This window comes from Ammospiza caudacuta, chromosome 3, assembly GCF_027887145.1.
Source record: "Ammospiza caudacuta isolate bAmmCau1 chromosome 3, bAmmCau1.pri, whole genome shotgun sequence".
Classification (NCBI taxonomy): Eukaryota; Metazoa; Chordata; class Aves; order Passeriformes; family Passerellidae; genus Ammospiza; species Ammospiza caudacuta.
Genome location: NC_080595.1, coordinates 99,663,972 through 99,691,564, shown reverse-complemented (window position 1 = coordinate 99,691,564; position 27,593 = coordinate 99,663,972). Strand labels below are relative to the sequence as shown.

Sequence of the window (27,593 nt, the reverse complement as noted above, 5' to 3'; positions counted from 1 at the left end):
AACTTAGAGTTTTTTAAGGTCCCTTCCAACCCAAACCATTTATGAATCCATGATTATACTCTCTTAGGTGCTTTAAATGCCTTAGGTGGAGCACAGTAGAAGGGCAGACATCAGGGCAGAACCAGGAGGAGTCAGCTGAACAGAGTCTAAAGGAACAAAAATTTATTTTGAGTTCTAGAGAAGGGAAATCTGAAGAAGGAGTTGGAAATGGGACTGCAGGGAAGATAAATGTTTTCAAGCCTAGACAAGGAGGATTGCAAAGGAAACATTACTTCTTGTGAGTGCTGGACATGCAGCAAAAAATAAAGTTGAATTTTTAATCTTATTGTAGGGTTAATTATATTCTTGGATATGATCTGAGAAAGTGATAAAAATCTTAGTGTTTTTCAGATATTGCTGATAATTCCTAAATGCAAGAGAACAGATGAGATTTCTTAGTGTTTTTCTTTGTGAACTGAATATAGTTGACTGCTCATTTCCTCATTAGTTATTAACAGGAAATAACAGTTGATTATTTTTAATGGAACTGGGTAGATTTCTAAAACCAAAATATACAAAATCAAAACAGGAAGAGTTGAAATAAACATCAAGTCCATTTACAGTGCAAAGACAAAAAGGGTAAAAATTGTATATAGAATTTGAGACCTTAATAATGTACTTAGTACCTTGCTTACTTAAGAATAATTGTGTGCTAGGCTGTATTTTCCCTATGCAAATAGCTCTTCCAGTCAGCAGGGAGAAATTGAAAATGTTGTGTGCGCTCTTATTTATCACCATACAAATAGAAAACAGTGGAGGCCTGGCTTTTCTGCAGGCCATCCCTGCTTTCCTAGATACCAGCCAGAGACATGAAGATAGCAGGAAAGTGCACATGTGCTTTTTTCTCTCCTGCAGTCCTTCCCTCAACCCCATGTGTCCCACTGTCCCACTTCCCTCTTTCATTTCCTCCGTTGCCACGTCTCTTTCAGTTTGTAGGAAAAATTCTGTTGCATTGATATCATGAAACTGCTTATCAGTATGATCCTTAAGCACCCAATGAACATTTAGGTTTAGTATAATGACTCACTAAGAGCACTGTGTGTAGGAAAATGATTGTATGAATGCCAGGTGTGTTTTTGTAGAGGTCTTGGGTCGCATGTCAATGTTAGAGATACAAAAATCGTGTCAATGTTAGTTGTTTTTTAACTTGGATGCCACCTGCTGTTTTCTTGCCATGTATTTTGCATTACCTTCCATTTATTCAGCTGATGAACACTTCAGGGAGTGCTTGTCCGGTGCTTTGGCTCCTTTGAGGATCTTCCAAAACCAAACCGAATGAAGAGACGTTAAATGAACATTTAATCTTAGGTTGTAAACATGACATGATCAGACCTCCAGGCTTCCAGCTCTGCCTTCTAGAGAAGAGTAAATCCCTTCCTTGCTGCCTGCAGGCAGCAGAGGGGAAGCTCCCTCTGTTCACCCACTTGCAGTGCTCCTGTGTGCTCCTCCCTGCAGCCTGGCTGTGGCACAGGGGCTGTCCTAGCAGGCACCACGGGAGATCTGGGCCAGCAGGGAACAATTCAGTAATGGGCCTTCCTGGGTGTATGCACAGGAAAGCAACGCTGCTCTTCAGGATGGGCTTTTGCCTGAATGTGTTGTTAAATCTGATTCCGGTATTTTTAAAGACTGGTTATGTCACACTGATAAAGAATTGTCTTAAATAGGGCTTCCTACTACCCACTTAAATAAACATTTAATTGCTTTGCAATCATAAATTATTGTGAGAAGGACGAGGGAGAAGGTTTTTTTTTAGTATGTACAGAAAAAAAAAAGAAAAATTTAATTATAGAGTGGCCAGAGAGGTTTCATAGGTATTTTTCTGTTTGCTTTCCCTTTCTAGTGCTGTCAGCCCACTCTTGGTTGCCCACTAAGTCAACTTGGCCCAAATTGGCTGTAGTACAAATGGAGATTTTTCACTCTCCAGGAAGTTCTTATTTTTCTTTGGTTTTTTTCTCTTCCCTTTCTACAACTGTTTTGGAAAATTTTCACCATCAACTGTGTGAATCTGCCCTTCTTTCTTTTGCTGGTTTCTTGCAAATTTAGCTGATAACAATTGTTCTGTGTTGGTGTTTGTTTGTTTTTTCCCTTTATCTATGGCACCGCTTTATGCTAGAGGTTTTAGCACTTCAGAAGTCATACACATAATGTGTTTTTTGAAGCTGCAGATTGAATATTTGTGTTGTAGTCTTTGTAACAAATCCAGTGTGACCATAGTGGACTTTTCAGGGCTTAGTCACAGCACACCAGCAAAAGCAGCAGTTTGGAGATAGTTGCTTTAAGGAAGATTGTAGGGGTGTTCCATATCTGTGTATTTTGTGGTGTCCTTTGTCTGCTAAACTTGGGTGTCTCAATAAACAGACCTGGTTACATGTTGAGTTCATTGACAGTGATATTCCAAGGAAGATTTTCCTTTAGTATGGAGAAGAGTTGAAACTCATGCAAGCTGTGGGTGCAGTACGTGTTTGCTAAGCAGTAGGAGATCACTTAGCTGGACTAAATAGGGCCATAGTTTAAGCATGATTTGCAGTCCTGGCTCTTTTTCATGGTGTATGCAGTTGATTTACATTAGAAGTTCCCACTGGTAACAGGATGAGTTGTGCATTTTAAGGAATATAACAAGAACTTATATATTGCCTGCTTCCCCAGTAAAGCCTCCACCTGGAAGTGAATGGGTATGAACAGCAGCATAACAGCACTGAGAGACTGGATGTAATTTGCTTACAAAACATTCTATTGCAAGAGCAGTACAAAGCCAGGCTGCCTGTATTTTAGTTTTTCATTTGTAGATTGCAGTAAGTTTTAGATAATTATGCTTTCTCAATAAGTGAAACATGCTTACAGAATTCTAAGCCAATTATAAACAACGTATTTTAAAATTTTTATTACTTGAAGTAGATAACCAAAATTTTGCCTTTTCTCTAAAGATACATTTCAAAGCACTTAATCTTTTGTTTTAGCTCTTCTCTAATCTATTCTGCCTATGAGAGGATTAATGAGATGTGAATTTTAATCTCCTTATTGATTTCCTAATTATTTTTCATAATCTAACTCCAGTTCTTGATTTATGCTTCTCACTGATGAAAAATGTAGAAGCAACAGGAATGAATAATCTGTAGGTGTACGCCCTGAAGCTGGTTGAAGGTTTAGTTTTCTTTGTTTTGTAACCTCCATCTGGTCTGAAGGTCTTTCCATATTGCCTACATTGCTTTTTTCTGTCTTTAGTCATACCACATATTTTTAAATTCCCATTCACTTAAATTTAGTTTCTGTAAATTAATGAGGTTTTATTAAGTTGAGGGGCAAGGCTGTACAGCAAATATTTAACATCATCTTTTGCTGTTTTCTTTCAGTAGTCTGTCTTGTCTTTTATTTCCCAGAGCACTTCCACTAAACCAGCAGCTGCCACCTTGTCTGGAGCAGCCGGGGATCTTGATCTATTTACTGAGCAAACAACAAAATCCGAAGAGTCAGCGAAGAAACAACTCTCCAAAGACTCCATTTTATCACTCTATGGCACAGGAACAATGCAGCAGCAAAATGCTCCGGGTAAATAATGTTGTGAAGGTTTCTGTGCAGTCCTATTTTAATCTTTATCTAGAAAAGTACATGTATAAAGCTAAGGTTGGACACCTGCTAAACTATATTCAAATGAAGGTTTTTATTTTCAGCTTTTATAAAACTGAGAAAACTTACTGAAATGTAATATGGATGCTAAAGAAAAACGTATATGTGATTTTAATTTGTTTATAGCTGTTCAAGTTACCAAGTGTACAATTTACGGAAAGATTTGTGAAGTCTGATTCTGCCATGCAATTAATCAGTGAGGGTCTGAGTCTCCAGTGTGCAGGCAGCAGTCTGCCAGGATCCCTGCAGAACTGTCAGAGCTTTGGTTTAGCTGTGTTTGTGTGAACACAAAGACCTCCAATACAGCAACTGAAAGATTCTGGTTCACCACAGGGATGCCAGACTTTCTTGGCAGTTTAGCTCGTGATGAGTTCCTTTCCTTTGAGAGTTTTAAAGTAATTTTTTGCTTTTACCAGAAGCTAAATTGGCAGCACTGACATACAGATGGACGGAGTTATACTTAAAATTATTTTGGTGCACTTCTGACTTATGGGATGGGGGTGGAAAGTAACAAGACACTTCTGCTGAAATCTTCCCTTCTCTGGTACAGGCATGTTCATGGGTTCGTCTTCTATGCCATTTACCACACAACCATCAACTCACTTTCAAGGCTTTCCAGCCATGGGAGTTCCTGTGCCAGCAGCAACTGGGATGATGGGAAACATGATGGGACAATCAGTGCCAGTCATGGGACAAAGCACAGGCGTGATGGTAGGAGTGGGAGTGCCCAATGGATTTACTGGTACTGCACCAACTGGTGTGATGGGACTTCCTCAGACTGTCGTTGGACCTCAAGGTGGAATGGTGGGACAGATGGTCACACCACCACAAAATAAGTATGGATTGCAACAAAACCAACAAGCTCAATGGAACCTCTCTCAGGTAAAGACTGGCAATTCCCAGACAAGAGTGCTTTAGGAAGAATGATGCTTTTCAGATACAAAATGTGTGGCTGTAGGAGGAAGGTCAAATGTAGCCAAGTTAAAGACTACTGGACTGTGAACTGCTCAGAGGCATATGTTAACAAACCAGTGAATAGTTCAATGAAAGATAACTACTATGAAAGCAGAGAATAATTTTGCCAAGGTAGACCAAACTCAGTACTCTGCTTCCATAGCTCTTATCATCCTGTCATCAGAGCCAGCCAAGTAAAAAGCTTAGCTCAGGTAAAGTTACAAAATTTTGAAACGGAACACAGCCTTATAACTAAAAGCAGAATTTAACTACTCGAGGATAGCCATTAACAATTAATACTTTCATTCAGATTTCAGGATAAATTTTGATGGGATGTGAAATGCTTTCTGCTCTTAACATTTTCCTATAGAAAATTTGCTTAGGTGCATCTGTTATTTATCTGTAGCATTTCCATCCTATGTTTTAAACATGTTTCAAAGAGTCTCTATAGGGTTAATGTACATGTAGTACTGTATTTGTACATTTTCCAAGGAAACATCTTCCAAGGAAATCAAGTATTTGAGTGTTTATTGGGGCAGGGTGAGGCAGCGGGATCAGACTTAAATTATTCCCTTGGAGTTCAGCATGGATGATAGCAACTATTTTTTATACTATTGCTTGTATTTTGATAACAATATAATAATTCCATGCTGCTTACTTAGTAATGCAGGAAGAGAACCTTAGTGACTGACTTAAATTGGATGATATGAATTTTTACTGTTCTGCTCTGTTTTACTGTGTGAACATTTATGAAGGTAAACAGCATTGCCTACATGGATAAAAAAGCCCCTGTTTGAAAATACAGGCTGTCATTCTGCCTTGAAAAGTAATTCTTAAAGGTGAGAATTTCAAAATGTCAGATCAAAAAAATCTGTGGATATACTGGTGGCAGTCTTCTCTTAGGTAGCTAGCTTTAAAAAGATCCATATCAGCTTTGAAATTAAAGTCTTGCCTCTTATCAATTACATGTTAAAACTTGGCTCCTTGAACAAGTTCTTCACATGTTCCTGTACTCCTTGCACATCAGATGTTGTCAGTATGATGACATTCCACAGTCTGCAGAACTGTGATCTAAACTCTGACTAGTTGAAAGGGGGAGAGCTTGCTTTACCAGACAACATGTTTTATATAGTCCGCTGCTTAAGAATTCTACTCCAGAAGAGATGAACCACTGGGTAAAGCATGTTTTTATCAGCCTTTTTTATATTTCCAGGTTCAGTGGTGTCTTGTTTTCTGCAGATACACAGTTCTGTGTGAAAGCATACAGAACTTAATTTTACACTGAAATACTAGTTTGCAATTTACTTGAATTTTTCACCAGTGTTCTAGTTTCATTTTACAACCTGGTATTATTTGCTCATGTTTAAATAAACTCTTTTACCTAGTGCTGCCTTTTGTTGAATCAAATGTTACTTATCCAACATCTCTGTTCATTGGCTTTGATTATTAATTACTCCAAATGCTCTTTTGCTCCTAAACTCATTTTGACATTGAGCATTTAAAACTACAGTGACTAGATATTTGTAAAGACTACAAATAGTTTTGCAGCAGCTCTGAAGTGAATGTGCTGAATTTTGAATTCTTTCCCACCTTTAACTAGATGTTAAATTCATCTGAATTTAATTTCATCTGGATTATATTACTTGTTTTTTAAGGAATTACAATATCTTGGGTAGATTTTTTAGCAAAGATGGTTGGATAATACTCAAGTTTATAAATCCACCTCATACCTCATTCTTTGTTGATTGTCACCTAAATGGACAATTTCTGTAAAAACTGATGTAGTCAAGATTATGAAATATCCAAAGAAATGTTGCTGGAAAAAAAATCTGGAAATGCAAGTGCAGACAAGACTATATTACTGGCTTTGCTGTTTCTTTACTGCAATTACTACAGTTTTGTTCATTAGCTTTGAAACTGTGAAAGCAAACTTTTACCAACCAGCCACACTGGCCACCTCCTTCACATGCTGTCAGTTCTCATGTGACACATACACCAGGTGCTGCAGCCCATCAGCTGATGTATGTTGGTGGTTGAAGGGCTCCAGAAAAGCTGATAGTATGAGAGAAAGCTTAGAAACTTAGATAGAGTTAATATTTTTATTTAATGAGAAATATTTTTAGGGAAATATACTTGTAACCGGGTGGCTGGTTTGAGGCAGGACTGCTTTTGACTAGCAGCATGGTGTGTTTCAGTGCCATTGCTAACCAGGCTCGTGTGTGTGTGTGTGCTTTGCAGATGAATCAGCAAATGGCTGGAATGAACCTCAGCAGTTCCAGCAACGTGATGGGCTTTGGGCAGCCCCCCAGCACAGCCGCAGGATGGACTGGAAGCTCCTCTGGCCAGACTCTCAGCACACAACTGTGGAAATGAAAGTTGCAATAGAAATCTTTCCCAGAACAGCCACCTAACATTCCTTGTTTAAATACATTTACTTTTGCTGTTCCTTCCATGTACATATATATTCTTTTTCTTTTTCCCCAGCTGTTCAGATTAAGGATATAACTGACTGACCGTGTTGTGGTCTATATTGATTTAAATTTGATGTAGTGAAAAGCAGATCAAATATATTTATACATCATTGGATGCATTTTCATACAATGCATATGATTTCATAGACCATATTAAGAAGCTGCTTAACCACATACTGATTTTTTTCCCTCAAAATTCTAGATCAAATGTTTGCATATAAGGGATGTAGCTATCATGTTAGTAATATTCAGAAATAAGAACCCCAACCCCCCAAAATTACCCAGTAATCCTGTAGAAGGTACTGTATGAACAAATGTTTAATCATATATAAATAGAATGTAAATGTATCACTGAGCAATGTTTTCTAGTGTATCAAACAAATTTTGTTTCATCTTACATTTCACTGTGATGTTGTTATGGTGTGCATAACAGGGAATGTGGTTATTGAAAGAAAGATAAACCTGGATGTTACTGTAGTTCTACAAATCAATAGTTTATTCTTCTAAAGATGAGCATTTGATGCATTTGAGTTTCCTGTGGTAAAGTCTCTGACCTGGCTCAGGAGGCAAGCACACAGTGTTAAAAGAGAACTGACAGCACAATATGCATTCAAGGTAACTCAGTGTGAACAGATATATTTTGTCTTGCAGACAGATCCAGGTTTATGACAGTGATTGTGTTTACATTTTATGGTGCCTCGTAATGATAAAATGTTATTTCCCTATATTAAAAGGATAAATCCGTAAATGATTGTGGGTATTTTATTTCATTATTGTATGACCTGTTTGACTGCTACTTCTAATGAAGTAAAACATGTTCAGTTTGGAGGATCCATTTATACAGATATTTAGACCAACAGTTTGTGAGTTAAAATCAGTTTATAATTACACCATTAAGCTGGATAAATACAAAAGTATATACATAAATAATAATTTTGAAAATACTCCATTGCAGCCATGTTTATGTATGTGGAAACAGCGTTAAAACAAAGGTAAGTGTCAGTTTATTAAGCTGAAAGTTCAGAAATGCATGCAGACAAGTTAGAACAAAGCACACCCACTTGATTTGCTTGTTAGAGTCTCTGAAAGCTTCCTTTTGTTTCCTCAGAAGTCTGTCAGGTCTCAGGCAGCAGCAGCAGATGACCTTGGCTGTCCGAAGCGGAGCACGCGCTGGTGCGTCCATGGTCCTGCTCTTGTGGGACTGTCCCCCCGTCATACCTCAATGTTCACTGTGTCCAGGTGGTACTTTGGCTCGTTAGCTAGGTTCACTTTCTCTGTTCGGGTGTGCCATACAAGAACCTGGAAAACACCATGTGTGTCAGTGAAGCCATCTACAGAGATGAAAGCTTCTCACAAAGTACAAACTACCATGTGTGTCAGTAAAGTCATCTGCAGAGATGACACGAAAACTTTTCACAAAGTGTGGCAATCGGTACCTTTGTGCAGTTGTTTGCTTTTGGCTCCAGTTCCTCCACTGTTGTTATCTGTTTCAGAAAATCAGATTCTTGCATTCCTGGTTGAGAACCACGACGCTTGAATACGGCTTTGGGATGCGACAGGATCACTTGAAGACTCACAGCAAATCCTTGGAGAGAGGGAGACAGGGAAAAAGGTTGAGAAAAACCTTTAAGCCTTACATTTTTGTGCAGTTATGCCTAGAAATCTCTCATGTTCTTTTTAAAAATGTGTTAATTTGATTATGTGGATAGGTAATATTTGGTAGGTTTGTACATCCTCCATTACATTGTTTTGTTTTGGTTTGCCCTTAAGATATGATCAGATTTTTTTTAATTGCACCATATTTTCAACATGTTAAATCTTAATTTCCCATCATGTAGGTAAAATATGCTTTTTTGTCTGAAAAGTCAGGTATTGCTAGAACTTTGGGTTATTCTTCCTTTCTACTTTTAATTAAGAAATAAAGCTCAATTATAAGTAAAATAAAATGTATGAAATTTATACTGTACAAACCATTCTACACTTCAAGGTGAGAGTCAAGAAAAAAGGTTAAAACATGTTACAACTGTAATATTTAGATAGCTTTAGCCTGTAGATTTTTAACAGCCTTGCTGAGGAAAGACAAGTCATACTAATGCTCTGCCTTGGGAATGACTTTCAGCACCAGGGGTCTGCCAGGCAGTCTCAGCAGGTCTCAGCGTGGCACAGCATGGCTCAAAGGATTTATTCAGTGTACACACCTCTCTGCAGTGCATTTCTCTACTAACATGCACCAGGTTCCTTGAAGGAAGACTGCAAACTGAGAAATCCCTGCTTTGAACAAACTCACCTTCTCTGAAGAAGCTACCATGAATATGTAATTTACCATTATTTTATAGAACTCTCCCATTTTCCTCCAGCAATGCTCAGTCATATGTATGCTTCTTTAACTATGACTCAAAAACTCAACTGATAGATTTGTAAAGAAAAATTACATTTGTAACTAACTCCTTTTGTCTGACTGCCAAGCCTACCAGAGAAATCCTTTCTTCATAATTTCAGAGTGGTTCCAGCTGTCCCTTTATGACACAAATAGTAACACTTTTGACATCAATTCTGGAAAACTCCAAAAACATTTAATTCTAGAGCCACTATTAAAATTTTATCAGTTTAAAATTGAGCATAACTTTCTATAACTTAATGTAATTCTGACCCTCTTTTAATAGAAATGTCTTGTTGCTGTATTTTCCTTGAAAGTATCTGTGACTTTTATGGGAGCCTTTTGAAGAGGAAAATGTAAGGAAGTAATTACTACATCATCATGTAAAGAAAGGCACACTGAAACCACTTTATCATGGTCTTGCTTGTAGGAAGCAAAAGGAGACACCAGGAATTTGTTTTGTTTTCAGTAGGATTTGGACCCTGATGGATGTAAACAGGTCCCAGTTCACTGATGGACACAGAAAACATTTATACACTATATCTTGGATGTAGCTTTATACATCCTGTCCTGCCTGAGGTAGAGAATAGGTGTCTGCATGGACAGGGTCTGCATGGATCCACACCCTGCTGTGCAGTCTTGCTTCTCACTCCTTGTAGCCTGGCCATGATGGAGCACAAGGTGGGCTCTATCCCAGTGCTCTTGGTAGCCAAATGTAATCATTTGGGAAGAGCTGAGGGTGAGAGTTTAAACTCCCTCAGCTACAGACAGTATGTACAGCCAGCTTGCTGCATCTTGAAGGGTGACCAGAGACTGTACTGATGAACAAAACAGTCTGCTTCAGTTTATAGGGTTTGGTTAGGTTTTGTTGGCCTTTTTTCCTCACATAAAACAAACAATAAATTTTGGATGCAGCTGGGCTTTAATAATTTTGGGCTCAAAAAACAAAGTAAATGGGAAGGCATTTTTTGAACCCTGATCAGCTGTGGGAGCTGCTCTTTCTTTTTAAATATATTTAAGATTCAAGCTACCCATGCATAAAGAAGAAAATGAAGTAAACACCAAAATTAGTGTCCTAGATTTTAGTGCACAGAAATAATGTCACTCTAAGCAGAAGAGAGGCAGATTTTCTGCTGTTTATCTCTACAGTGTCAGTGGGGCTCCCAGGACCCATAGCCTATACTTATCCATACATTAATTTCTCGTAACTTCTTTTGCTGCAAGGCTTGTTCCTCTGTTGAGAAAATTGCATTGATTTCTGAGGGTGGATTTCTCCTACATACAGATGTTCAAGTGGGCCATGGCCCCTGCATGTGACATGTGCCCTTGCTACCGTGCTATTGCAAATTGTCATTTTGAGGCTGCTGTGAAAACTACTGGTGCCATCAAGTAAAAATTAAATTATAAACTGAGTGTTGCAGGTGGCAAGGATGTGGGCTACTGTGCACTGGCTGGCCTAAGGTTTGTTTCCTTGGTCAGGGTCCATGCAGTCTTTGTTAAAAGAATCCAATAAAGCAGCAACTTTAGGAGGTAGAATAATCCAAGGAGACTTACATCTTGGCTCTCTAGTTCTTTAGCTCTGCTTTATAACAGCTTTATTTTCACATGTATGACATTTTGTAAGATGGATTTGAGAGCAAACCACTTTCTAATGACAACTTTAAGTTGACTTTGTCAGAGGTGTCATTTTGGTGTCAAAAATAGAAGAGACAGCTCAGTTTTGACCAGACTGGCACTAATTATTTCTCTCAGTAGATAATGATCCTGTGCTAATAGATGAAAAGACACTGTTGTTTTGAATTCTGTCACTAAATGGGATTTATCTGGGACTACTGTCTCCAGTGTAGCATAACTGAACAGTACTTACATGCATACAGTTATTTTACTTAGTCATTATTCCTACAAGGTCATACTGGGCTTAACTTCACATGAAATGCCACAAGACAATTTCACAGCTGGAGTTTGAAGAGGTGTTTCGAGGTTTTTTTGGTGTATAATGCAAGGTTATAAATTAACTCTAATTGGCTGAAGGGCCACCTAGATAGGAATTAATTTGTTGGAGGACGAGATACCTGGGAGACAGCAGATATTACATCTGTTCTTTCAATGTAAGCTGTTTCCGTTAATTCACACCTTGACTTGTGTTAGACCAATGGCTTCTGTTAAAAGGCAGAACTATTTTTCTTCATCATTCAAGTTAAACTTCAGCCAGGGTTTAAAGATGTTGTTGCCATGGTTAATGCCATTGCTTCCTGGATGTTCTAGGCAGGACAGTAGCTGAAGGCAAGCTAGAAACTTGAGTGTTTATCATTTCTGGAGTGTATAAATGCTAATGCTCAGCGCTGATGTTAGAACAGATGTGCTGGCTTCCACATAGATCAAGGTCCCACCTTTGGCTTGGGCTCTGTGGCTTTCAAGTTCTGTTCTCCCTGTGGTGTACATTTTGGCTTGCAGTAAGGCAGAGATGTCTAACCAGGAGGTTTTGTAGTTAGTGTCAAAGGCATCTGCTGATTAATTCACCATGAAAGAGGCACTTGATTATAAGCTCAATGCTTAAAACAGTATTTATCCTTGGATGGGAGGGGAGGTTGGTGTTTTGTTCTGGTTTTGATGGGAGGTTTTGAGTGCTGGCTGCCATACCACTTAAAATTTTTTGTTTGTGACTTCCAGCAGTGGCTCTTTCAGATTCAGTCAAAATATGCCATGTTTTGCAGTGCCATGAATAGACTGGCATTTTCTTAGGGAACCCTAAGAAATATGAGATGTACTGAAGATCTCATGACTATAGCAAAATGTTAATAAAATACAATATAAACAGGTGGTTGCTCAGGCCCTAGCAGAGGTGCCTGGGGCACAGTGGACGAGCTCTGGACCCAAAGTCCAAAATCTGCTGGCCCAGTGTTTTACAGTCACATATTAATCTCTGTTACTGAAGTGGCTCCTGGAATGCTAATGCAAAGCAAACATCTGCCTTCTTGAACAGCCTTCACATTAGGAGAATCACAATCTAACATTTTTCTTGAGTGATCCAGAATTCTGGCAGTAGGGAACAGGCCAGAAGTAAAACAACATTTAATATAGAAGACTTGAATTCAGATCCATACTAAATAACACAGGTTTTGCTTTCCACCTTCTCTCTCACTTTTCTTCCCCAAGGGTAAGCAAGTCTGTGTCAAACTCTAGAACTCCCCTCGATTAAAAACTGATGCCAAACTTTGGAAATACCAGAACTAATTCATATGGTGTGTTGGTTGCAAGGCAGGAAGCAAGAGAGAAAACAACTCCTTTGCTTTGTGAATCCAGTTTAACATTGGAGAACAGCAGTATCAGCCACAAATTTCTCAAAATAAATAACCAGTATTTAATGAACTGACCTAATATGATTGCCATGAGCAAGTGTGTTGCAAAGAATCTGGGGAGGTTGGCCAGCTAGGGTCTGTGAGCTGAGCCTGATGAAATCAGCAGGACCTGAATTTGGCCTTGTATTTTGCTGTCTAGAATAAGAATTTTATGTGCTTACAGTCAAGGATCTGCTTCCTCTGAACAGCCACAAGTTAAATTGGTGATCCCAAATCTTTTAAGCCATCACTCTGTTCATACCCAGCCTCATGATCAAATCTTATGAAAATCACTGTGAAAGATGGTTCACTAAACCAAATGAAGCCTCCTTACTGTGCACTGGGACACGAGCACAGAAAACATTACCTAGAGACCACTGATACAGCTCCATATCAGTATTACTGTATGCACCATCCTGTTTGCACGGCAGTATTTTTGACAGAGATTCTTCATCTTCCTTATGTGCCACATTCAGTATAACCTAAGTTCCTTATATATGGAAAAATGCCAGCAATGGACTAAGCATGGACTTAGGTTTGGTAGCAAGTCCCTGGAGGTCTGTTGGGGAGTCAGGAGAGAAGGGCAAGAGAAGGAAACTGCATGTTGACACACATCCTGTAGCCTGCTCCTGCTCAGACACCTATGGAGTTCTGGATTTGCAGTTCTGTTCTCTTTATGCCCTGACACTGTATTCCTGAGGGGAATTAAGATGAAAATTTCACATCATTTTTTAGCAGTCTAAACTGCATCCATTTCTTTCCTTGCTGAAATTAAAAATGAAATTCAATTTCTTCAGTATTTTTGAAGACTGAAAAAGTCTCATGCAAAAGTTCTCATGCAAAATAATAACTCTTTATTTGTGGTTGTGCATTAACTTCCTGTATTCTAAAAGTTTTGGGGGTTTTTTGTCTGTGATCCTCCCTTACATGACTTTGGTCAAAGCACAAGCAGGGAATGCTCCTAATGGACCTGCTTTTCCCTCATGCCAGCGATTTAGCCAGCATCTGCAAGGTAAACAGCTTAAGAACTTCCCATGTATATCTTCATGTCTGGGTTAGAGTCCCTTGGCTGATGTTTTGTAATGGCTTTCTGCCTGCAGCTGATGGATTATGGACCATGCTCTCACCTTTATAATGCCATCAGTAATCCCTTCTGGAGTCCAGTATCAATGTATATCTCTAAATCCACAGGGACTGTTCAATTGCACAGCTGCAGTCCCTAACACACTGCATGGTTTCAGGCTTTGCCCCTGAGGAATGCCTTTATGTGAACACCCAAACACTTATTTTTATGCCAGGTCATACTGTTGAATTGAAATGCCTCTACAGTGCAGAAAAATTCACCTGATAACCTTTTTGTCTTTGAGGTGATAACCATAAAGGAGCAACCATTAGTGATCCTTTATCTACTCTTTTTAACCAGTTGGACTGTACATATTTTTATCAATAATTTCAATTAACATAACATTACTCCATTAAGATGAGAAAGAACTGTACACTGTCCTTTTCCCTCTCTCAAAACATTGGGGTGTCGGGATAAAAAAAGTGGCTATTTGTACCCTATTCTTGCCCTTGTGTTGTGATCTTAGTGTAAATCGCCCATACCTTCTCAGTGATTTCTCACGGTCAGCTCCTCGCAGCACTGACTCCTTCACAGCACAGCCAACAAACTCCAACTCTCTCCACAGCACAACTAACAACCTCCATCTCTCTTCTCACCCAGCTAACCCACTCTTCTATAGCACTCATCCTTATTGGACACAGCTGTGGCCTGTTAAGGGCAGGCCTGTTCCTAATCTTTGGTGATTAGTACAGCTGCAACTCCTCAGGTGTGAGCCTACCTTCTGCACTATTCTTTTACATTCTATCCCTCCACACCCTTGTATTCCTACTTTTCCCTCCTGAGTACAGAAGATGTCCAAGTGCAAATACCATATCATTTGCTGGGAAACCAGCTTCTGCTGTATCAGAAATTGGACCTGTGACCAGTGGTGATTCATGTGGCAGTTGTGAGTGTATACAAAAGACAGTCTAAGCATGGACTGTCAGCAAGACAGAGCTGTGTGGTGTGCAAACTTCACTGCAGAAGATTGATTAGATTCATTTTGAAGCTTTTCTGCCGCCTTCTACCAGGCAACAGCTGTCAGTGATTTTTCCCCTAAGCCCAGTGTTTCAAACTATATCCATCTACAGTTATCACTGTCATTCCAAATAACCAATGCAACGTGAATAATTTCATGATAAAGTAGCATTTTACAATATGAGGTCTAAAAAGGTCTGCATTTATGCTGCCTGGTTTAGATTGATGACAAAATGACAGGCAGGGACTCCTTGCAAGAATTGCTAGGATGAATTAATATACAATTAACTTGTTTCAGACAGGCAATTTATACAGCATAAAAGCCAAGTTGCCACATAAAAATAAAAACAAATTAAAGTAAGTTCAGATACCACCAAGCAGCAAATTAATTAGACAAGATGTACAAGCTTAGACTTCCAGGATAGTTAGTGCCAAAGGGCTGCACACTCTGCCAGCACTTCAGAAGTGTAAGAAGCTGCTGAAATTGTGAAATGGAAGCATTGATGTACCACGAGCGAGCCTCACCTGCCATGTCGATGGCAAAGGGCCTGTCAGCTCTCCAGCCCGTGTACCAGCCGACCACCTTGCCGTTCTCCACCACGGGGCGCTCGTAGCGCCGGCCGCCCACCAGCCCCACGGGCCACACGGACACCTTGCGCGTCGTCCGCATCTGCAAGAGCCAGCACAGCATCACTGCCCACCCACAGCCTGGCACAGCTCCCTGCCAGGGCTGTGCCTCCCACAGCACTCAGCACCACCGGGAGTTCAAAGGCAATTCTGGCTTACACACCGCAGCCCAAGAGCTGCGTTTGCCCACCCATTTTCTGTGAAATCTCCAGCTCTGTATCCATAGGCATCTCAGTTCTACTTTAAATACCTTATTTATACCAAGAGTTTTTAAAGCTGTGGATAAAACGGGGTTTTGTTCTTGTTTGGGTTTTCAAAGGTGTAGTAGATCTTTTTTATCTGCAAGACTGCAGCATTCTGGCACTTGGCTTATGTCTATAGATAGCTGAGATACTGTAGAAACCCAGTGAGAGAAAATATAATAATAATGATTAATACACACTTCACTAGGACAAGTACAATTAGTTTGGGACTTGTTAAAAATGCATTGAATAGAGGAAATGATGACACACAACTCTTTCCTACTGCAGCAGACCTGAGATGCAGCTCAGATCTATTAAGGATTCATGAAAAAAGATTGCTAAGGTTTTTTAACTTCTGTATTTTCCCTTAAAAAGCTCTGCTAAATTTCTGAAAAGGACAAAAAGCAGGCCAGGCAGGATGCTTATTATCACCAGCAGCAGTTTTTCCTAGTGATATAAATTAACTAAATGCAAAACTGGAAGTGTGATCCTTATCTAGCGTAGAAGAAGCAATAGTGAAAAAAATGACTGTAGCAAGAATTGTCCATGACTGGGAGTCACTTCAAGAAGGGCATTGAAGTGCTAGGGCATGTCCAGAGAAGGGCAGCAAAACTGGGGAAGGGTGTAGAAAAAGTGAGTCCTAGAAGGAGCAGCTGAGGGAGCTGGGGATGCTCAGCCTGGAGGAAAGCAGGCTCAGACCTTATCACTCCTCAACTGTCTGAAAGCAGGTGGAGCCAGGTGGGGGTCAGCCTCTGCTCCCAAGTAACATTAGGAAGAGCCTCAGGTTGTGCAAGAGAAGGTTCAGGTTGGCATCAGGAAAAAATTCTTGCCTGAACAGGTTGTCAGGCATTGGAATGGGCTGCCCAGAGAAGTGATGAAGTGGCCATCCCTGGAAGCGTTCAATAAACTGGATATGACACTTAGTGCTATGGTTTAATTGATGTGGTATTCAGGCAAAGGCTGGACTCAATCTTGGAGGTCTTTTCTAACAGTAAAGATTACGAGTCTGATTCATTGAGTTCAGATAACTGGTTCAGTGCTCCATTTTCTCCAGTAAACAGGAGATAATATGGCACAAACCCTGACACACTGCTCCCCGTGGGAAAATCAGACGGTCTGGCGTGAGAACTCGAGCAAGCGAGGGCACCGACACGGCGACCTGCACAACTTAACCACGCTGGTTCAAAAGCCACTGTTTTAACACTGTGCTCTGAATGTGGTTCTATTGAAACAAGTATTCAACTATTGCAGTGTAATGTGGGCTTAATTTGATCTATTCTAAAAACAGACTGGTCTTTTGTTGTAATTGAAACTTATTCCTTTGGGAAAGGATATCCCTTTTTCCTTCCAAGCACTCTTCTCAGCAAAAACAAACACAGTTTTACATATTTGTAACTGCAGTCCCCTATCGATGGATACTGAAGTAAAAGACAACCTTGGTTAAATATTAAACACTTCCCTCTCTCTCTGCCAAGGTGAAAGATTTATCATGCATATCATCAAGACTCACAGGAGTCAACACCAGAAAAAAACAAAGACATCACGTCAGGGTGGTTCACATTTCTAAGCTAGAAACATTAGCAGATTCTTAGAACTTTCACATAAAGTGTATAATACATATTTAAAAATCCACAAAAATGTAGGCACACGCAGAAGAGAGAAATGTACCTTCTCTCCCTCCAATTATTTATCTCCAGATTTGCTTATCAAAAATTCCTTTCACCCTTAGAACTGTTGCAGCAAGCTAGAGCACCTCACTCAGTAGCAGCAGCCCATAGTGCACAAGAGTAGGGTATGTATTCAGCTGGCAATATAGAGAATTCTCATGATAAGGATTCTCTCCAAGCCATTGCCTGGTTAATTGCCAGTGAGAGGCTGCCATGAATCTTTCTAAGGTTATTGATAAATGTATTTACCTGCAGCTGTACTCCCTGCTTATGTTTAGCTTTCCAATCTCTTCCACTCCTCTGTGTAGGAAATGCACAGTTAGCAATTCACTATTTGGGTATGGATATCAAGCAAAACTTCAACTCATGAAGATCTTTTAGCTCTGGTTTTAATGATACATCTCTTTTTCTTATTTTGCTAATAGCACATGGATATTAACGTATCAGACATGGACCTAGGGAATCATCCTGTTGGGCATGTCTACACAGCACCATCGAGCTACATTCACCCAACTGTGCTACACCAGTAAATACCACAGGATAAACACACATGGTGCCATTAACACCTCCTGGAGGCTGTGGATACCTTAACCAATTATTAGTCTTCAGAATTGCAGTACTTAGGCCATCCTGTGCCAACTGTCTGTACTTAAACTCAAGATGCCACAAGACAAGGGCAGGCATTCTCTGACTGCAGGAGAGTGGCCAGAGCACAGTGCACCCATGCCCTGCCTGTGGGCACAGTAAAAGTTTGGGCAGCTGTACTGCAAAATGAGCCAGGTTACACAGGACTTCTGAACTGGGTCAGTAGTGGCCTCAGCATCTATGCTGGCAGAGCCAGATGGATTTACATTAATACCCCATGATACACAGTGTTTTGGAAAAGCTTGTCAATGAAGAGTATCTCACTGACCTCATAAAACCAGCATAAAATGACCCAAGAAGTTTTAAACTAATAATCTTGGGTCAATCTCTGTGTCTATGAGTTATGTCAGTAAAGCCACCACATGTCAGATGCAAGTCACCCCTTACAGAGCTCCTACTTCTGTCCTTGGGTGACTTTATTCTTACAGGTTACGTTTCTGAAGAATGAAATAAGCAGGTGTCAAGAATACAGCAATTCCTTTAAGTAAAAGCTGAAAGAGCACATCTAGACCAGTATTTATGCTAATTCTGAAATTCCTCACAGCCTTGGGATATGCTAGGCAGATGAAAGTAGGAATATTTCGTTTAATCTTCTGAGAATAACATTACTGCAGTTAACATACTGATATGTGAAGGCTGTATTTATGTATGATGGGGAAAAAGCTATTATTTGGATTAAAAGGTGAGCTTGCACCTGGAATTTTATGCTGCTAATCATCAGGACACAAAAAAGTGATTCAAAAACGTGTTAAATCTGAATACCTTTAGTGCCGTGGGTTAAACAACTGCCAAAAATCCTAGGACTTACAGCTTCCTAAATGACTGTTCTATCTGTCATTGTAATGACAGCAGTAGCACAAGCTGTGTTAACACTCAGCACTGAAAGTCCTGGTAGCTTACAGAATGGTATTCATCTTTCTTACACTTCACTCTCTGCAAGTCAAGCAGCTCCTCTGTCCCAGTTAGACTTGTGTAGTTAACGAGCAGAGAGGAGCCCACTGGCAGGATTCATCCTGCCCCGCTTGGACAGCTCTCTCACGGGAGAAGAGCTTTCGTCCTCTGTTCACTTTTTGAAAGGGGGTCTTGGACATAGGAGGAGAGTGATATACTGGGTGGGGAAGATGGTAGAGCAAACCTCAATGAAGTAGGAGGGGGAGGAGAACTGGGAAGAAGTGGGCAAGAAAATGACCGGAGAGATGAGTAACAACTGACCAAAGAAATGCCAGTGAGGTGATGGGCATACAGCAGTAAATACAGTAACAACACAGTAATCACTGAAGAATAGCAAGAGAAATGCAGGAAATTGAGCTGAGCAATAAAAGGCAGTGATAAAAGCATTGCTATATTTAGCACCTCATTAGTCAATCAAAAAAAGCTGCTTAATGGGATGTGCTGGACTGATGGATAGGGAAGATACCAAGCCAGTAACAAAATATAAAAGCCCAAGGGGAATGAAGGTAAATGACACAGAAAAGGAAACATGGCTGTACTTCCTACAGTGAAAATGCTTCCAGACTGGAACAACCATCCTGCTGTTTTTGCAGCATGATGTCAATGTGTTTCTGTTTGGGATTCACAACCCTCTGCAAGGGCAAACCTGCTGCCACACTTCATAAACCTTTTTCCCCCTGTCATTTCAACCCCTGTGTAATTTGTGATCTGTCCTGGTCAGGCTACGGGTTCACATCCATGCTGAGCATCCTACCCCACACCCCTGCCCATCCCATTGATACTCCAGCAGATTTCTGTGCCAAATTCTGATTTATTACTACCAAAGACAGGCTCTAGAGCTCCTTCGCTACAACAATTCCTGAGTTAAAGCAGAAACACAGCCAGGTTCCCTGTCAGTTCTCACACAGTTCTCTGCATCACTCATAGGCCATTTAAAGACAAATTCTGCTCAACAAAACTTATGTGAGAGCCCTATGGCTCAGCCAGACAGCTCAGCCTGACGCTGTGCCTGTTTGCTGAGGCTTTGGTACAAAGCTCCTGCCCCCACTTACCATCATTTCAAAGGAGGCACCAAGGCATAGAAAACCTGTGCCAGTGGCTTTTGTGTTCAGGGACTAGGATGCTTAGGGGTTAGGAACTTAAAAAGATAAGTTTGTTGTTGGCAAATTTGACTGTGAAGGGTATTCTCCATGGGAATGCTTTTAGAAGGGATCTACAAATAAAAAAATTTCATTCCTTGATGTAGCCCCCTCTGCAGCTCTCACAGATGATCTGCTTCACCATCCTCCCTGCTAGAAAGCTTTCTTTCCAAGCATCTGCTTGAAACCTCCTCTGCTGATTTGTACACAATCTACACTGCAGAGGGAGGATAGCTTAGTTCACCCTTTTCTCCAGCAACATTTTATATATAAGGTACATGACTAATTTTCTAAATTATACCAGCATCCTTGGGCACAAATATCAATATTGCTTCCCTGCAGAAGAAAACTGTACCAAATTTAACTAAAGCAGTTTGCAGCCAATTTCTGTGGACTGGGCCAACTTCCAAAACATTTGCTACTCGTTTTACTTCTGGGCCCTTCTATTTACTGGTTGCCTCATTCTACTCCCTATCATTCTGCTGGGTTGTGTTCACTGTACCTCTGAAGAGCTGCTGACCCCATGTAATTAATTTCCAGCAACAGTATCAGTTTCACAGGTAAAACTACTGCTGCCAGTGCAGAAACAGAGAGTACTTGGTAACCAAGCAAAAACCTGTTTCAAATAGCCTTTTTTTTTTCTTTTTGGTCACTGTTTCCTCTAATTTTTAAGCTGTTTCATTCTCTGCCAGTCTTTTCTAATCCAGCCTCTTTAGCATAGGTATTACATGTCTATGAGGAAGAAAAATGTCAGTGTACATTTAAAACCTGTCATGTACTCCTAAATCATTTATATACTAGAAAGGTATTTAATGCACTGCTAACTCATATCTGGATCACTTTTTATCCTGAAGAAAATAACTAATGACTGCCAGCTAATATTTAATTCTATCTAGACTACTGAATGTTATTTTTAAGACTATTATAAAAATCTGATTTTTCCAACCAGCTCCTAGAGATACAAAAAAAGATTTTCATGTTTTCAAAGGTAAGGAGATTCACTTATACTACTTTTAAATCTTTTGCATAAATATATCTATTAAAAAATACACAGAAGTTAGCTTAATACAGTGTAGAAAAATTAGGACAGTTATATAAGTGTTATTGAAGGAACACTAACCCTTCCCTAGTCAAAGCTCGAATAAATAGTAAATTTATTTTTAATTTTAAATTTACCTCTTCTATAATGCATTTTTTGAGTTCCCCTCAAAATATTTTATAAAGATGATCACAGGAAAACTGAAGCCCGTGTGACATGCAATGCCTGCAAGTATTTCTGTTCTATTTTTAATAACAAGGAATCCTTTTTTTAGGCTACTGAAATGGCTGTTAAAAGCCATTAGAATATCTGCCACCTTCATACACACCTTTTGAGAGGGAAGGACAGGGGCACAAGAAAATTCTTTCTGTCTGAATCTGTGCCTCTTTGAATCTTGAGCTACCTGTAAAGATTAACTCAACCTGGGGAGAGCAGGATGAGCTCTGTCCTCTCACACCTTTCCAGCTTCAACTCTACCATCATATTCAGGGCACTCTTGTGCAGGAACAGCTACAGCAAATTGAATTCTGGCCCACAGCTCAGTGGGCACTAGGACTAACTGCTAAGCTGCTGAGGTTTGGGTTGGGTTTCTTTACCCCTTAGAAATAACAATTAGTGCTGTGATCTACTCTGAATTCCACACTGCAAGGCTGTATCCACATCACACCTTAAAGTGTGGACTCCTCTAAGGAGACCCAGTCTGCAAATCCTCTGTTTGCACTCAGACAAGACAGTGGAATGTGCCACACTTTACATGGTCTAAGTATCCATCAAACATTCTGGCATTGATGACCAGAAACCTGGGGGTGGCAGGGAGGGGGAACGTGGTTTTAGATATGAGCATTTTAATTTCAAACATATCTCAGTTTAGGGGTCTGAACAGAAAACAAACAAAAGTGTCAGAAACAACCTAGATCAGAATCTCTAAAACTCAGTGTGTTTTTGAATGCAGCAAGCTCACTTTCAGACAGATACTGAAGACTTTTACTCCTCTTCTTGTACCCCTCATGCTCCTCATGCTGCTCACCCCTCACCTTCAGAGGATTCAGGGCAGTCTGCACAATCAACAGCAGAGTGGATCTCCAACACCAATTCCTCCAAATTTGCACACATATCCAAACATGGACCATGGAAGTGATGGCCTTTGGCCAGCTACTCAACACATGGAAAGAGCAGAGAGAATGCCTGAGACACAGAAACACAGGAATTCTGTGAAGAGTTAGGGCACGTGGAACTTAGCTGTCGATATTCAATTCCCAGTCCTTAGGTTAATCCTGTTTTTAAAATCTCTGTGTGAAGGTGGAATGCCAGTATTATCCAAGGTTTTTTCCCTCTGGAAGTTTAAAATGTGAAATCAGCAGTTGCTAGGCATCAGTCACAATATTACAATAACTTGCATTCAGGAATAAGATGAAGCACAAATGCACCAGAAACTATAAGAATCACTCCAAAATGAACAGCGTGTGGTAAAAAATAGAAGCTATGGTGAGTCATGCAGAAACATTTGTAAAACATCTTAAATATAACAGTTGGAATTTCAGGCCTCTCAGTGGCTTTTTTATGAATGCAGGCTGACTTTTAACATAACAGGTATTTTCAGAAAGCAGACTTGTTTTTGATGGAGAGATGCACAAGGACACCTCCAAATGAACAGATCATACCTGAACAGAAGATACATAAATTATTTCTGAGGTTTCAATCCCAAAACAATAAATAACAAAATGCAATATGCCAGAAACACAGGCATTAAAGTAAAAGCATGATTTTTCATCTGACCACCACTACACTCTCAAGCAGAAAGAGTTGGGAATAACTTAAATGCCACGCCTCTACTCCTGGAAATATTTCTTCATCATTGCTGCATCCTTTTCAGTACTCTAAAGAATTTCACAATCATTGAACAGGTTGATTCCTTCCCTGCAGCCTTTCCATGGAAGGTGAACCTTTCCTAACAAAATGCCAACTGACCCAATGCTGTAGCAGCAGAAAGACAAACGAGGCTCTCCACCTTATTCTAGAAAGGACAACTAAACCTGTTTAGACCCTGCCCAGTTCGACTTTGAGGACATGGTTTCACCAGTCAAAAACTGACCTGTCCACCCACATACCATCATAGGTCTTCGGAAAAAAGATAACTATAAACAGCAATCAAGGATTCCATATTTACTACAGAAGGTGGCATTTTCCAGACTGCTATAAGCTGGGGTTGTTTTCTGATTTCCATTAAACACACTTAGCCTAGGTCTACTGGGCCCAGCTCATGCCACATCAAATGTAAAATACTCATTGCTATAAGCACCAGGCAGAAGTACTTTGGACAGAGATTAGAATTTCTTCATCGAAAGCTCTCAGAAGTATCCCATGGCATTCCATGTCAAAGCATGCTCCTTTTTGATCATGGCCTCATGGTTTATACACTAAAGCTCACAGGAAAGCCTTTGCTGATCTTGCTTTGTTAAAAGGCTCCATCTCCTGTAAGGACACCAGGGAAATCCACAGCAAAGGAGCTTCCTTAAACCCAGTCCTCGAGGATGTGCAGTTCCCTTGCTCATCTTCTGCTCCGCAGTCCTGCTTGTTTGACCTCTGAGCAAAACATTTCCCTAACACAAATGTTCCTCTCCTGCTGGTTTTACAGTCTAACCAGCCTTGCTTCCCATCTCCCTGGGGCCCCACTGCTGCCCCTGGAGCCAGCTCTGACCCAGCAGCAAGCCATCACAAAAGGACAGACCTGTGTCCCACAAAGCAGCAGATGAACACTGCACACACCTGCCTGCACACAGTGCTGCTGGCACTGGGGGCCTGCACACCCCTGTGTGACAGTGACATGCTGAAAGTCACACAGCCACACAGGATGCTGCTTGGATGAGAGCTCAGAGCTCCTGTCTCATCCTACATTTAAACTTCTCCCTCTTAGTGAACAGACTGCATTTTATCAGACCTCCTTAGGGAAAGCAACTGCTGGTCTGTAGAATTGTTCCTGGCAGGGAAACAAACCGAAAAAAACTTCCTCTCAGGTATAGTTACCACCATTTTCATAGCAGGAATTACTACCAGATTTCATCTGCAAACAATGCATTCTGAAGCTGTTCTCTTCATGCTTGGAGAGGACAAGTATAATTTACATTCATAAATCAATCAATTCCTGAAGGGCAGATCAGGATTTACCACAGAGCTGTCAAGCCAGAATCCATGAATACATAGATTTTCTTTTATCGAGTGAAGAAGCAACCCGCCCTCTAGCAGTGCCTGGACTGCAAAATCAGGCTTCTGGCTCGCTCTAAATGCAACCTCCCACACGTAAAGGCGCCTCCTGTTGGCAAAACCTGCCAATGGACCCTGCCAGGGCGGGAAGGCATTCCCATGTCAGTGCCAGTGTCTCCCAGGGACCTGCCAACAGCTCCTCAGTGACCCCAAAACAGCCACAGCAACTCACGGTGGCAACTGAAGCAAAAGCTCCTTCTCTGCTCTGGTAACTGAGCGCTCCAAGCTCCCCATTTCTCAGGGAAAACCATTCAAGCATGTGTGCCTGCCTGCGAACACAAGGCTCAGAACAAACAGCCCTTTCCCAGCAGCTCAGTGCTGGGGAAAGGGAAGCCTTAGGGTTGCAGAGGTTCATGCTGGAGGTTACAATCCTCGTTGGCAAGAGGAAACACAGGTTGCCTGTTGTGCTTGCAGTTCTCAAGGTTAACCCTTCAGACAGCTTTATCCCTTCATTTTCCTGCACTTCCCAGCTAATTAGAGAGGTGATTTGTACCTTTCTGTTTCATAATTCACAGCAATTAGTACAATAATGATAGAAATTTTAAAAGAATAAATGTGACCAGACTCCTTTTCAATAGCTGTGGAGCACTCAAGAGAAACGCCAGCTAATACTGTTCCATTAGCTTGTCCCTAACGTTGGTACTCAACAACAAAAAAACCCAAAAACCCCAAACAAACAGTAGATATTTGCCAAATATCTTTTGTCCCACATTTCTCATTGTGACAAAGTGTATTTTCTGTTTCTGTTAACAGACTCCCTAAGATTCAGTCAAATTAACCTTACTTCTACAAATACACGTGAGCACTCCTGTAACATCAAAGACAGGTATGTGAAATTACTCTGCATTATAATGCACTGAGCACAGCTATGAGAATTTTTAAAAAATCAATTGCAACAAAGGTTTAGCCTCGAGGCAAAGGTCCTTAAATTAGCAGCTTCAATGCTGAAAGCCAAATGCGCAAAAGAAGTAGGGCATCCCTGCTGAATGGGGAGCCTGCACCTGCCCACACACTGGAAATGGAAAGGGATGCATTGGGAACCCAAACACAAACGACCGTAAGCATTTCTAACCAGCTTTCCCTAAGGAGTTGCATGTGCCTCACATTTCCGTGTACCACGTTTAACTCACTGACTGTGCAACACGCGGGGAAGGGCACGGCTGCAGCCAGCGGCAGGGAGGGGGGCTCACCTCGACGGACAGCCCTGTCCACCGGCAGGACACACGGACACAGCGCGCCTCAAGTCCTCCGCTGCCAACTTACTTTGCGGCTTCCCTCCCGCATTTCCCTGCCAAGGTTACTCTCCCAGCTGTCACAGAAGATGTACATGATCTTTCTTCTACTGTTTTATGTCCACTTCTTAAACACCCTCCTTCCTGCCAGGGGGAGGCCAGAAAGAAAGCTGGATATCCTCTGCCCCGAGCGCTTGCCAGTTCCCACCAAAATGACACAAAGCCTTTCACCAAGGGGAGGCAATGAAGACAAAACCAGGTCCTTTCACAAAAGAGACTCCTGAAAGGGCGTTCAGTCGTTATACAAGCGATTTGCTGCTTTTAAGAGCGAAAGGCTTCAAAAGGCAACTCCAATGAAGAAGCCTGCTCTAGCTTAATTCATTAGCGCCAATGAAAAAACTGTGAAGGATGGCGGCTCCTGATGCGAGTTTGCCCTACAGGGAGAGGGATGCAGCCTGAAAATAACAAAAGAAGTCGCACTTTTCAACACAGTTTTGACAATACACATAGGATCCCTTATATAAACCTTAAACTTGCCTCGCTCGGCAGCAAAGTGAGAAAACAGCAGTAAAAAGTTGGGGGAGTATGGAGAGGAGGGACAAGAAACTTAAAACCAGCAGAGCGGCGGTCACACAGCGGCGGCCGCGGGGAGCCCGGGCGAGGGACGGGCACAGCGAGGTCTCCGGGCGGGGAGCGGGCTCCACTCCCCCCTAATCGGAGCTTTTGGATAACGGAGACCGAGTTCGCCGCAAAGCGGGGATGGGGAGCAGCCCGGCGCGGGAGTGTGGGAGGGGGAACGGCAGGAGCCAGAGGAGCGACGGGGAGCGGGGATGGGGACGCGGCGAAGCGTGGCGGCCGAGCGCGCCCCCCTGTCCCGCACGCACCTCCTGGAACAGCTCCAGGCTGTAGGTGTTGTCGTCGTCGGCGAAGAAGAGCACCCCGGGCTGCGGGGGCGGCAGGTGCTGGTGCCGCTGCCGCAGCCAGGCCAGGCCGGCGTTGCGCTGCTCGGTGGCGCGGGGCAGCCCCGGGCGCTTGTAGCGGCGCGGCGTGGGGACGTGCAGGTGCGTGCAGGGCAGCCCGGCGCCCGCCACGAAGCGGGTCACCAGCTCGCTGCGCGCCGCCGCGTCCTCCACCAGGATCCAGTGGAGCCGCGACACCTGCCGGAAGGTGTTGGCCAGGCGGGTGAGCTCGGCCTTCTGCACCGGGCGGCTGTAGGTGGGCGTGATGGCATAGATGGTGGGCAGCGCGGCCTCGGGCCGCCGCCGCGGGGTGGGAGGCCGCGCCCCGCCGCTACCGCCCTCGGCCCCGCCGCGGGGGGACAGCGCGGGCAGCGGCGCCCGGCTGCTGTCGATGTCCAGCACGATGATGACGATGAGCACCCAGGGCAGCAGCAGGAGGAAGCGGCTGAAGAGCAGGGACTTCATGCTGCCCCCGGCGCCCTCCCGCCGCGCCGCCGCTCAGCGCCGCCCCATAGACGGGCGCGGCGGGGCTGCCCCACCGCGCTGCTCCGCGGGGCGCCCGGGCGGCGGCGGCGGCCGGGGAGGGGGGCAGGCGCTCCCTCCCTCCCTCCTTCCTTCCCTCCCGGCGGGGCGGGTCGGGTCCCGGAGCCCCGCGGTGCCTGCGGGGCAGCAGCCGGCCCCGCTCCCGCCGCTCCTCTATTCCAGCGGCCGCTCTTCCTCCTCCTCCTCCTCCTCCTCCCGCTTCGCCCTCGGCATCGCCGGACAGGGGCTCGGCGGGGGGCTCTGAGGAGACGCTCCTTCTCCTCCGCTTCCCCGGGCGGCTCTGGCGGAGCGCGGGGGCGGGGAGGGGAGGGCGGGCAGGCAGGGAGGGAGGCAGGGAGGGTCCCCGCGGGCGGGGGCTCCCGCCCCGCCCCGCCCCGCTCCGGCTGCCGGCCGCGGGCAGGAGCA

At 42.5% G+C, this 27,593-nt stretch overlaps 2 protein-coding genes across 5 annotated transcripts in view; one reads left to right on the top strand and one right to left on the bottom strand.

Annotated features, from left to right (window-relative positions):
- Positions 1 to 7,839, top strand: part of SMAP1 (small ArfGAP 1) — a 91,567-nt gene extending 83,728 nt beyond the window's left edge. For all 4 annotated transcript variants that reach the window (XM_058801338.1, XM_058801337.1, XM_058801336.1 and 1 more), the window contains 3 exons: positions 3,417 to 3,585; positions 4,214 to 4,545; positions 6,856 to 7,839. In XM_058801338.1, coding sequence (XP_058657321.1) covers positions 3,417 to 3,585; positions 4,214 to 4,545; positions 6,856 to 6,990 — 636 coding nt within the window. In that variant the 3' untranslated portion in view covers positions 6,991 to 7,839. The remainder of the gene's footprint in view (positions 1 to 3,416; positions 3,586 to 4,213; positions 4,546 to 6,855) is intronic.
- On the bottom strand, positions 6,871 to 27,287 carry B3GAT2 (beta-1,3-glucuronyltransferase 2). The gene is made up of 4 exons (XM_058801339.1): positions 26,571 to 27,287; positions 15,409 to 15,553; positions 8,525 to 8,673; positions 6,871 to 8,387 (listed from the first exon to the last, which is right to left on the bottom strand). Exons 1-4 carry the CDS (start codon positions 27,108 to 27,110, stop codon positions 8,301 to 8,303), a joined length of 921 nt encoding a protein of 306 aa, XP_058657322.1. The 5' UTR covers positions 27,111 to 27,287; the 3' UTR covers positions 6,871 to 8,300.
- Positions 27,288 to 27,593: the final 306 nt, after the last annotated feature.